This window comes from Mesocricetus auratus, unplaced genomic scaffold, assembly GCF_017639785.1.
Source record: "Mesocricetus auratus isolate SY011 unplaced genomic scaffold, BCM_Maur_2.0 Super-Scaffold_100008, whole genome shotgun sequence".
NCBI lineage: Eukaryota > Metazoa > Chordata > Mammalia > Rodentia > Cricetidae > Mesocricetus > Mesocricetus auratus.
Window position 1 is genome coordinate 21,250,832 of NW_024429192.1, and position 13,345 is coordinate 21,264,176.

General features: G+C 35.4%; 1 protein-coding gene across 12 annotated transcripts in view; it reads left to right on the forward strand.

Moving 5' to 3' along the window:
• Robo2 (roundabout guidance receptor 2) overlaps positions 1 to 13,345 on the forward strand; it is a 1,424,536-nt gene that overhangs the window by 1,373,562 nt on the left and 37,629 nt on the right. For all 12 annotated transcript variants that reach the window (XM_040750574.1, XM_040750576.1, XM_040750575.1 and 9 more), the window contains 3 exons: positions 7,220 to 7,262; positions 8,641 to 8,768; positions 12,832 to 13,113. In XM_040750574.1, coding sequence (XP_040606508.1) covers positions 7,220 to 7,262; positions 8,641 to 8,768; positions 12,832 to 13,113 — 453 coding nt within the window. The remainder of the gene's footprint in view (positions 1 to 7,219; positions 7,263 to 8,640; positions 8,769 to 12,831; positions 13,114 to 13,345) is intronic.

Here is a 13,345-nt window from a genome sequence, read left to right on the forward strand (position 1 = left end):
ATGTCCCAGATGGAAAAAAGAAAAACAAGCAAAACTCTCACCAGAATTAATAAAACTGATGAGGCATGAATGAAGTGATTTACAGTTCACTTAAATGGGAGCCTATTTCAGTATGAACAAGCAGCATTTCCAAAAGGAGGAACAGAAGGAAGCACAAGGAGGAGGAGGGAAGCAGAAATAGCTGAAGGAGAAATGAGAGGGAAAAGACCCGAGATGATCTGCAGCATTTCTAAAATCCGTGTCCATCTTTCAAAATGCAAGAGAGCTTCTCAAGGATGCTGCTCATTTAAACATCTGTAAATGAGAAAGGAAGATAGATGGGTTGGGGACTGACATGAAAGGGAAAGAGGATAGAGTTTAGAAGTGGGGGAGATAGAAACTCTAAAATCATAGTCATTGAAAGAATGTATTCAGTACTAAAGCTATATTTTCATACAATTTAAATTTTGCAGTTATTTTTAATTATTTTCTCTAACAGCAGTAAAATGGTACTGATTCCCAATAGCACACATTAGGTAGAATTTCAAGGGAGCAATTTTAATTTTAGCCTATGAACACTTGAAATGTTTTTGAGATATTGTATTTAATCTTTTAATAACTGATAAATTCTCCGTGAAAATCAGTTATTAAAATATGCATGCTAGAAAATGGAAATTGAATATCTTGTAACTGAAAAAATGCAAAGAATGGCACCCATTTGGTTGTCTTGCTTGTTATGGGACAACATTAAATATGGTAACTTGAGTATAGCCGTGTTCTTATGTCAACAGCATATGAAAAACACAGTATTAATTACTAATCAGGTCTAGAAAAAGAAGCAAATCAAATACCTTGACAAGAAGTTTCCCATTCTCCCTTTACATGAGTCAAAGCTGCCTGCTTCCTATTCTTTTTCATCTAGGTGTTAAATCACTACACTAATAAGAGATCCTTCCCAGAAATGGATGGCTAGTAACAACTTGAGGAGTCCTGAATTTCAAGTTTTTCAATGCCATTCTTTTTCAGCCCAGCCCTCCACTTTCACCCCTAAAGATATTGTTAATCAGTCGATTGGTTCCATAAATCATTAAGCTGTATGTCTTCCTTGTGACATGCTCAAACCAATCATAGGAAACATAAGGTACAGCCAATTTAACTCAAGGCCAATTTTAGGCTTATGGCTTTACCTGACTTAGTGATAATAATACAAGGTAACACATGGAAGTCACTTCAATGAAAAGACCTACTGTATTCACTTGTGGAATGGTACCTTTAGTCACTCATGCCAGAGTAATACAATAGCTCTCACAGCCTGCAGTTTGCACTTTCAGTACAATTACATCAGATGGACATCTCTTCCTGTCTATCACAGCAATTCTTTGCAAAACCCTATGCACTTAACTTGAAAATATCTGCTGGTCTTTGAGCTTGACAAGGATTGTCCATTTCGTGCTATCATGACTCATTATGATTGATGCCCATGGGCCTGGAAAAGAACTGCTAACTCAGAATGTGCTTTGCCCTTCAGATATTTGGAAGAAGGCCAAGCCAGAGAGAAGCCTTTCAAAACCTTAATACTTTATTGATAGATGGCTGACTCTGTGGATAGATGTCCTTTATTCTTGTCATTTGCCTTCCAGCAACTGTGTTCTCTCCTAGGTGGCAAGACAATGAAAATTTGCCAAATCACAGGGAAGTAGCATTTCCTACCTGGGTTGTGATAGTGTCTCTATGTTTTCTTTCCCACTCATCTACTCTTTTACTTTCTTTGGATTTTTACATGTTTGTCTCTGACAGAAGCTGGGGGACATGGGGTTTTAATTAGGAATGGACAATGATGCACACATTCCCATAAGTTTGATCTTAGGATTTCTATGAATGGGCTGATGTCCTGTTCTAAAAGAATGGAGTTAGTGATGGACTACTTTTTCTTGAAAGCATTTTATAATATTTTTTAGAATGAAAATGCCATATTGATTTTTTTCATATCTTTTTTTTTTCATCTAAAGATTCTCTTGGAAATTTGTGGTCTTGCCACTAGAAATACAAGATAAGATAAAATTAAAGCACTGTCATCTCAGGAACTTGAAGATGTTTCTGAAGTCTCTGTTGTTTCACCTTTACATGATGCTCCATCCTGTAATCTCTCAGGGTTATGTCTTTGCAATCTATAACAATTGGTTTTTGGTGAGAGTTATGAACTTCAACAAATCAAGTCTATTTGGAACCACTATTCAGATCATCATGTAACTTTTTTTTGAAAATGCAACCAAAATTCAGTTAAAAGTTTAGTGTAAACCCTTTATTAGGTATTATAGACTTTGAATAAAAGTAAATTGATAAGAAACAGGATTGTAGGCTGGCACTCCCCTGACCCATGTCTAAAATCCATAGGATTGTAGACTAAAGCACTCTTCCTACACCTTTGCCCCAAGTATATTCTCAGTCTGTAGAAGCAAGAAACAGGAAGATGCTAATTAGTGGAGAGACAAAAATAGCTTGCAGGGTGAGACACTAAGTCTGGCAGAATGCCTTCCATTCACACTATGTAGGCAAAACATGCGCTGTGTCTCATTAGATCTACTGTGAAACTTGTTTTTAATCACAAAAAGATTTGTAAAATTTGAAAAGAGAAAAACAAAACTCTGTTTCCTGGTGTTGATAATTTCCTTTGGGCACCAACAAATTTAACATGTTTACCAGACTAAGCTAATGGACAGAACTTCCATTGTATAAACAAATGTCCAGAATCAAACACAAACTAATGCATTCATACCATTGGAGAAGAATCTGGTCTGATGTATTTTGCTGTTCTTTGAAGCCAGAAGCAGGGACTTCCAGGGCAGGAGTGATCTTCATTTTGTCATTGTTCTTTCTGTATTTTTCTTATACTTAAATTAACAGACACAAGTGCACAGCATAGTTTTGCCCATGCCTCTATTTGTAACATAAACCTACAAGCGGCATTGTTCAATAGGTCCTCCTGTCTCACATTATATGTGGAGTGACTTTTCACATCTGTAGAACAGGTAGTTACATTTACCTTAATTGCATTTACCTTAATTTCTACTGAGGAGTTCAATTTCCTTGTCCCTGTGTGTGGGAATTCTGACTACAGGAAAAATTCACAACTACAGATGTTAGAAAGTGAGGGAGATTTTAAAAAAGAGATTTATAAAGAAAATATTCAATGATTTCTTTTAATACAAAGTAAACATGTGGTCATAGTTATAATAGGTTTGTAGCTAAAATAGTGAATAAATTTTGAAACAAATCTATGCCATTCCATCAGAACTATATTTAAATGTATCAATATGTACATATATAACTGGATAAAGTTTGTGAGTATTACATATAACTTCAATGTTATATTTTTTGTTTTTTCTTTGTAAAAGGTGCATCAATTTATTCATATTATGTGTAAGGGTATTCTGTCTGTGTGTATGTCTGAGTTTCATGTGTGTTCTGGACTCCTGTGGAACCCGAAGAGAGCATGAGATTCCCCATGAACGGAATTAGAGCAGTGTTAAGCTGCCATGTGGGTGCTGGGAATTGAACTGGGAATCTCTGGAAGAACAACCAATGCTCTTAAACACTGAGCCATGTATCTAGCCACTATCTTTTTTTATTTGTAACTATTGGAGTGTTCAAATTTTGATGAAACTGAGTTTCTGTTTAATTTTAAAGGGGTGGTTATACTATGTAACTATCATTTATAAGGAGAAAATTTTAGAAAGCTTGGTGCCCATCAACAATTTAATGCAATTGGGGACATTATAGCACTGTATATACTCTATGCATGGATTTTTAAAACTCTTGGGAAATTGCAGGCATTTGACACAACTATGCAAAAGCAGTTCAGTGATTTGATGGAATTTTTATAGTCTGATTATCTAGGCTTGGTTAATGCTTATTAAAAAGGAATTAATACATTCACATTTGAGTAAGAGCTTATCAGAAAGAGGAAGGAGACTTGGCTGCAACATTAAAGTTTCCATTTGGAGTAGAAAAATGTGGCCTACTAGAGATAGGCACTCTGGGAGCTTCTTTACTTCAATATGTCAATTTACCTCATAGTTACATTTCTTCCCTCTGTCCTCCAGTTCTAGCAGACATGTCACAGGATTAATCCCGACAGGTGCTATTAGAAGCACAGGATTCCTCTGTATCTGACACAAACTTAGAAAATCTCTTTTCCTCCCAACTTTCATAAAAAGCAAAATAAGTTCAAATATTTAATTCAATTCTAAAACTTTTCAGATGTTCATGTCTGAAGCTTCTGTAAGTTGCTCCCCAGAAGTTCTTACGTTGAGATGCTAGAAGAAATTACTGAGTCTCAGCCATGGTCCTTTCAAATTTATCTCTGACAAACACAAAGTGACATGGAGATGGTCATGAATTCTCGTCCCTGTCCTAGGTTCTTCCCACATCAAGGCAAATATTTCTTTGAAATGATAACTGACTAAAAGCAGCTCTCGATTGGCTATATTTTTCTGTGATTCTCCCTGCATGACTCCTAAAAGTGCTATTAAAAGATCACACACAATTTCCAGTATAAATTCTAATTGATTATCATTTGTTATTTGCTTGCATTCTGTTGTTCGACTAGAGCTGTTACTTCTGTGCTATTTTCAAATTGGAGGACAGGGTATAAAAGAATTTATTATCCTCTTTTCTCCCTTCTTTTAAAGAACAACTAGTGTCAGGATTTAGTGGCAAACACCTAATCCCAGTACTCCAGCAGGAGTGTCATGCTGAAGTCTAAGCTGAGGCCAGCCTGACCTACACAATGATGCTGGCTTCCCCCTCACAAATATAAGAACACTACCGTGATAAGAGGTGTGGGGGTATATGTCTCCTCTTCCTTTCTTCTTTGTTCCTCTAAAAGAAAGATTCAAAATGGAAAGGTCTCATGTCTACCAAATTGTGTGTGGAGAACATTGTAAGTTACACAACTAATTACACAATGTTCTATAAATTTTTCATTTTTGTAATTGTTAAAATCCATGGGATTTTTGACAGCCTGCTGCTAATCTTAACCAATTTAAGAAAGACTCAAATGATTACTGAGATACAAAGACAAAATATTTTCTAAGCATACAATACAATATGAATCACTCTAAATGCTTTCATACTTAACCTTTAGTTTCCTATTAGTAAATATAATTTACCAAAGCTTTCAAACACTGGATATTAGCTTTATCTAATGTTATCTTTCTGTTTAGGTTTTAAGTATTATATTGTAACACTTTAATATTTTAGCACAAAATAGCCAATTTTAGTGACTCTGATTTAGCTCTCTCTTTTTCTCTTATTTGTATGATCTGGTGATAACAAAAAGTTTGGATAAGAAGAAAGAACATCAGTATTAAAACAGAACTGTTTAGTTTCTCATGCATCCCTTAAGCAACACTTTTGAAGTGTAGCTCATCAAATACTGCATGTTTGCATATGTACAATGTTACAACATTGTCCTAACTTTATTTTAGCACTTAGTATTCTACTATAAAACACATAGCTAGTAAAATGCATGACATGAGTGACTGGTAATCATCTTACTGTGTTCCTGTCTTCTGTCAGTGTGTGCATATGTGTGCTCACATGTGTTTGTATGTGTTAGGCTGTATATAATACTCCACTAGTCATTGCTCATTTGTTTACATTGATTTTTATACTAAAAATCAATTATAAAATAGATACAATATGGTAGAATTGCACTACTGATACCAAATTTTAAGGTCTTAAGTAGAGCAATAATTAACATCATCTTCTTTGCATAGATGTCTGTGACTAGCTATGGGCAGATGTAAATATTATGTCAGGATTTTTTCACAGCACATTTGAGAGGCTATTTAAAAGTTGAGATGACAACATATATGGGGTCCCTACATGACATTTCTGGGAGCCACATATCACTCTTTAAGTATTGTAGACTCTTGGAATTAAGTTTTTATTCTCTAATGATTATGCTATAAGTGATAATTTTATCTACTAGTTGACTATCAAGGACAACCTGCTGAATTATATTAGGAATCTGCAAATTTTTAAGAGTGGTTAGATTTGTTATCTGAAACTCATGCAAATGATGAACTGTGGAAAACTTTCAAATTAAAAGCCATCTGTACTTTTGGAGAATATATCATTTAAAATGAGTTAATTCTTTTAAGAAATAATTTATCTTTACCTTTACCCCAAACCAATAAGCTATAGAACACATAATTGGTGTCATCTAAAGACAGATTATGTTGTTCATTTTATGCCCATCATCTCCTGTTATCAGTTTAGGTTGGCATTCACCTTTGTGGCAGAAATATTAGATAGCGTTGACCACACTCAGCCTTAGACCCCTTTGGTCCTTTGAGAGGATTATAGCATTCCATAAGTATGAATCACAGTGAAGCTCATATATATTTTACCTACAAGGTTTTGCAGAAGGGATGATTATCTAACCTGATATTAAATACTTTGGTCAGTATGTTGGTATACTTTCATGTTTCTGGCTCATGAAGTGGAAATGATAAATTGGGAAGGTATTCTTGATCATGAAGTGGAAACAATAAATTGGGAAAGTAGAATGATGCCCTTGGTTCTACTAGATATTCCTTGGTGTTTTCTGTGACAATATCCTTAGTATTGTAGAAAACTCGAGATGTTTACACATAACTGAAATCCATTCAGTTTCAAGTATTTGCAGATTATATTGTCATGATAATATCACACATTTATTGTAGTTGATGTCTACTATAATCATAACCATTCAATGCATAATGTTTTCAAGTATACCTGATGATCGTGCTGGTGAGGAGTGTGCAACAAATACTTTCTGATGCTTTATTTGAAACATATGGAATAATGCTAGTTCTCTTCAATATGTGTTTCTGTATGATTCTTTCAAATGACATTTTCTTGTTATGAATAAATGACTACCTTTTATAATTACACGTTAAAGATATATCATCCTTCTAATAAGACTATATATGCACCAATCGAAACAGTTCTGACATCTAAATACAATGGCCAATCTAATTGTTCATTTCACTTGAAGCAATCTTATTTAATTCAGAACAAACGATGACTTTGCACTGAATCAAGCCATTACTTGTCACCACCTATATAATTCCATTAATTACACTGTGTTGGAATTCCCAGTCTTCATCTCTAAACTGAGGTCCAATAGGTAGCTGTTATTAATTGTGATTAATGCTTACTACTATGTGTGTATGTCTTTCCTTTATTACAGTAACATTTCAAAGAGGAGATGGAGGACTAATGAGCAATGGGAGGTATGCTAAGGAGTTTCTTTTTATTATTATTTTTAATCAGTACTGAGGAAATTCTGTAGTGAGCAGCTATTATTGTAATAAACGATCACTTATAAGTCTGAGAATTCTAGGAGGAATTGAATGGCTTACCACAAGGTTTAATGATCTATCTGTTGTGCACTTTAGAGGAATCAAGTCCAGATGTTTCATATCTCCCAGATGCCCCAGAAGAAATTAGTAGTAAATATCACAAGGAATGTGTTCATTTGTTAGCAGGATGTTTATTGCATTAATTAGACATTAGCAAATGAAGTTGCTGTTGTTTAAGACTCCTTATTGGCTCTCACTAAATTGCTGTGAGTGAACAATTACACATAATCGATCACAAAGTAAATGATTCATAGATGATGAATAGGCTGTAGATTGATAGGACTGGATTCCACAACTTTGGATACTCAATTGAAATTGATAAAAGCTGATAACAAACCCATACATCCTCATCTATTTTCCCTTTGCCAATATGGAGATTGTAATTAGGCTCTGGTAATAACTTCCAATCTCCCATTTAATCAATATTTTAGCAAAAAGAGATTAAGTCTAATGAGAGCTAGCAGATATAGCAAGAAGCAATTGAATCTTCTTATTGCAGTTTCCATAGAAACACACGTTTCTCTTAGGGATTGTACCAGAAAGGGTCTATCAAAAATACTACAATTACAGGTGATCTATTTCTTTGTAAATATGCTAATATTATGGAAAGGAATCAGAATCCCATCTTTACATTAAATAATAGAATTCCTTATTAAATGTGATAAGAAAGAAGTTTTCTTCATAGATCCTTAATTAGTCTTTTTATTTTTTAATGTGAGTAACCTGGAAATGTACTACTGATTGAAAAGTATAAGAAATATTCACTAATTTGTCCCAAACTATATTTACCTCCCCTCAAGTATGAGGACTCTGAGTAAGGGTGATGACCTAGAGAAAACAGATTCAGTTAGTGGCTACAAAAACGAGGATTGAATACTTAAGTTTTTTTGGAAATGGCAGATATGGAACAGCTACTCTGAGGGATTGTTCCCTTGAGATATCAACTTACTCTAAACTTTTGTGTCAGGATGCTACTATGTTCCCTATTTCCCACCAGTTCCCGGGTGGACAACTGATTTCATTTATGTGTGAGCAGAATCCCAGGCAAAGTCTCTTTGCTTCCACTGACAGAGAAGATCTATGTATAGCTTTAATGAACTCCAGAAATTCCTTATATCTTAAGAGCACTTGCAATTAATTTGAAGTCAATTAAAATCTTATATCTCCTTACCCTTTATAATGTGTAAAGAAGATGTCAAATTCCCTCACTGAGCCCCACGGGCTAATCTTCATTTCATTTCTGTTTTAGCCGTCCAGGTCTTTTAAATGCAAGTGATCCCAATTATCCATGGCTAGCTGACTCTTGGCCAGCTACGAGTTTGCCAGTAAACAATAGCAATAGTGGCCCAAATGAAATTGGAAATTTTGGGCGTGGAGGTAAGTTGTGTTTTTCAAAACAATTTTATGATTTGGGTGTCTCCTTTCAGTTTGGTGTTCTGGAATTTCTACCTTGTTCTAGTTTTCTTCTAAACATTTTACATTTTTTTGTATGTAGGTAAAGAAATATGTGGTTAGAAACACGGGAAAGCTAGAGGGAAGCCTGCAGAACTCAGCTGTCTTCTTTAGCTATGTGCACTGCAGGGATCAAACTGAAGTCGTCAAGTTTAGTGGAGGGCGAGTACCCTCTGAACCACCATGCTGACCCCAGAATTTCAAAATAAGCACATTAAGAATATTGTCCTTTCAGGACTGCCTGGGTGACTTGGTGGGAAAAGCGACATAATGGTCTCTCAGAGGACCCAAGTTTAGTTACCAGTACTCACACGAGGCAGCTCAGCAGCACCTGCAACTCCATCTCCAGGGCATCCAACACCCTCTTCTGGATGCCAATGCCACCTGAACTCACACATACTCAGACACATACATGTGCACATCATTAAATATCACTTTAAAGACTATCTTCTTTTGTAGTTAAGACAGTAAAGACTTACAGCAACAATGCTGCTCTTTGCTAACAATTTTAGTAGAAAACATGCATGTCTATATTGACTGAGAGTTCAGTTTTTAACATTATCACAAAACTACTAAAAGTAGAAATGAAGAAATTCAACACTGTACTATGTGTTTTAGCTATCATGTTCAAGTCAGCATGCTTTTTACCAAGTACTTCTTATGTACCTCTCAGTACGGGAGTAATGAATAATGTAAATTTGATCATATACTGTATCTATGAAGAGTAGCAGACAGCTAAGTAAATAACACATGTTCAGAAAGAGACTTCTGAAGCTCTGTGATTAATAACTGTTATTATAAATGAAATTGTAATCATGCTAAGTCACTGCTAATACTTCCAAATTTGGATGCTACTCTTATCTCTGTCTTATGCTCAACTTCAACTAGATGTTAATTTCCCCAAATATTTCTTCTTTGATAAACTTATAAAAAATACAACTCTGGAGATCCACCATAGAGGGCCTCACCCTCCCTGGGGATCAGAGTGGAGATCGGGTGGGGGACTGAGGGGCCTGGCGGGGAGCGTGGGGGGCAGAGGGAGCTTGTTTATAACAAAAAATAAAAAATATAATTCTATAGAGAAAATTGAATGGATTAATATCAAGGTGAAGGCTTTTGCTGCATCTTTTTGTTTAGTTTGATAGCTATATTAAGCATTTACTCCTCATGTAGCACAAAGGATAGAATATAATCCGTGTGTAATAGGTAGCGATAATGTACAAATGGCAATGCAAAGGAAGTGTGTGAGTGACTGGTCAGCTTCTAATTCTGTGTAAACTAGTCATATATGAGAATTACCACAGACACTAAGTTTTTCCCATAGGTGATGTGATGACAACACATGCTTAAATATAGAAGAAAGAATAATTCAAATAACTGAGTAACCTATTATCAAATAATTTTGCTTTTGTCAAGATAAAAATAAACATTACTTTGGCCATTTCATTAACAAGTATTTTCTCCTAATGTCCTTTGATTGGAGAATATTCGAAATGAAGACATAAACCTCAAAAATCCTTTTCCACAAGTAACTTAAGATGCAGTGAAGAAGGGAGTTATCCACACACATAATGAAGCAAAATTTGAATAAATTAATAAATGTAAGTTCAACCAAGATGTTCTAAGCTGCATTGCAAATGCAAACTGCAGGGTAGCAGTCCTTTAATTCACAGATTTTAAACACAGTATCCACAAGACACATACAGTCTAAATCATTGAGGAGGTGTGCTGGGAACCAGGAGAATAGAAAATGGGAAGTGCAGCCTCACTATGGTGATACCCCTTTAGATGCAGCCTGTTGGGACAAGAGCAGAGCCAGAATTCCAAACAATCTGCTAGTACTAGACTCAATTCCACATGTAAAATTATGAGTAATCTTCCATTCTTTCAACATTAGGATATAATTCTACTTATTATTGAAAATATGATAGTGACCAAATAATATTTGATGATGGGCATTGGTGGTGCATGCCTTTAATCCCGGCATTCGGGAGGCAGAGGCAGGGGGATCTCTGTGAGTTCAAGGCCAGCCTGGTCTAAAGAGTGAGTTCCAGGACAGCCTCCAAAACAATACAGAGAAACCGTGTCTCCAAAAACCAAAAACAAATAACAATAATGATATTTAAAGACAATATGCAACTTCAAAAATCAATATAGGTACACTTTCATTTGTAGACTGACTATACCCTATCAGGGAACAATTATGTGTCCAAAGTCAAAGTCATCATGGTTACAGAGTACTATTACCTATGGTTACAGTTTTGGTTACTCTTACCCTTCAACCCTTTAAACCCTTTGGACACTAAAAAAAAATCTCGAGTTAACAAAGAAACGGTCCTTTTTTTCTAAATCTAAAACCCTGGAGAGGCTTAGGTTCTAGAACTAAGTCCATGTAGGTGACACATCCTACTTAATTAAAGTTCATAAATGAATGTCAGGGTAGAGAAAGCAGGAAATGTCTGAAACTTTATTGATGATAATACTTTCATTAACTAATATTATCAAACATGAAGTTTTTTTGTTGTTTTCGTTTTTCGAGACAGGGTTTCTCTGTGTAGCTTTGTAGACCAGACTGGCCTCGAACACACAGAAACCCAACTGCCTCTGCCTCCCAAGTGCTGGGATTAAAGATATGTTCCACTACCATTTTGCAAACATCAAGATTTTTAAGAGCAAAAACATACTTTTTAATGAAAAAAACTATAAGGATAAAAAAGTAGTGCAATTTTGAAATCAGGGAAAGTTACTTGCTTATACAACACAGTGAAATTTTAAAAACGTGAATATAATTTTACTTCAGTAAAGTAAAATCCACATCATTGTAAACATTGGAGAAGTTCTGGACTCAAACCATTTGAAAACTGAAAAGTTTTTGTATACAAAATTGTAAATTTTATGTTATGAAGATAAATTCTCTATAAGTTATATGTTTAAAAAGCAAAACTAGTCTATTAAGTCTCTATTCCAAGTACTGTTGAGAGTCGTCAAGTCTCAAGTGTTAAGACAGTTGAATTTCTTTTTTTTTTTCTTTGTATAATGAAAAACCAAGTGGTGTGATGTCTTCAAGAGCTAGGGTGCAAGGTTTGTGGAGAGCATGTTATTGATTGCTATTAATTCTAAATGTCTAAAACCAGTGTTAGCAGAGTAGCCAACTTTTTTTCTTTTGAAAAGAGAAAATAAGCTCAGGAGAGAGGTGGCAGGTCTGAGTTATAAAGCATGATGTAAAGATAGTTCACATCCTCAAATGATAAATGGGCTGATTGATATTCATTGTTGTTCCTAAAGTTTAATTTTACCTTTGTTATCATGCGATGTGAAACTATAATTCTCTGATCCTCAGAACTGATAGGATAAATTAAACCCACTGATCAGCAAGACTGCTTTTTAAAGTTAAATCCTCTGTATCGTGAAAATTACTTACCTGTGAAAATTGTCCTTTGTTATTCACGAGAAAGAAGTCCAGTTTCATTCAGTTATTCTCCATTTCCAACACTGTGAAATGGCAAGTTAAAACTTCAGAATAAAAATGCTATTTTATAGTGAGGATAGTATTATTTTGGACCACTCTTACTGTACCAGTTATGTTTTGTGCTGAAGTAGAATGAGATGTTTTCATCTCTAATTTGTATATTCCTTTTTAGCAGCACTACCAGAAAATGCTAATAGTTTCTTTGCTTTCAAAACCAAATAAACTACTGAGTGTGTTTTCCAATAGAAGAGCATCCCAAATTTCCAATTCATGCTTGAAGAAAATGGGGAAGAGATGTAGTAATCAGTGAGATGTGAAGGACATGTGTTGAGCCTGCCTGTCACTGGGGTTGATGGTCTGAGGATGGTTGTATATCATCTCCCCTTCACTGGCTCATGAAGCCCAACTCTGCTGCAATGCAGACGTGCCGTGTGGCACATTTATTTTTCATCTTCAGTCCTGATACTTTAGGGTTCCTGTGCATCACTAAATAGTTTCATTTCCCTACATTCATTGCAGATGTGCTACCTCCAGTACCAGGCCAAGGGGATAAAACAGCAACAATGCTTTCAGATGGAGCCATTTATAGTAGCATTGACTTCACTACCAAGACCACCTACAACAGTTCCAGCCAAATAACACAGGCCACCCCATATGCCACAACCCAGATCCTGCATTCCAACAGCATCCATGAGCTGGCCGTTGATCTTCCCGATCCACAGTGGAAAAGCTCAATTCAACAGAAAGCAGACCTGATGGGGTTTGGTTATTCACTACCTGATCAGAACACAGGTAACAATGGTGAGTCAGTGTCTCCTATCTTAAGAAATTAATGTCACATCATTTGTGCATGAGATAGAAACTTGTGTTTATTGTTTAATGTTCAATTTAGTGATCCATTACAAGGTTTACTACATAAACTAAAATAATCTCTCAGCATGTATGTATCCAGTACCACGGTCACCACCACTGCTGAGTTCACCATCACACACCAACACCCACTGGTTTCATTCTTTTAGCATTTTTTCAATAT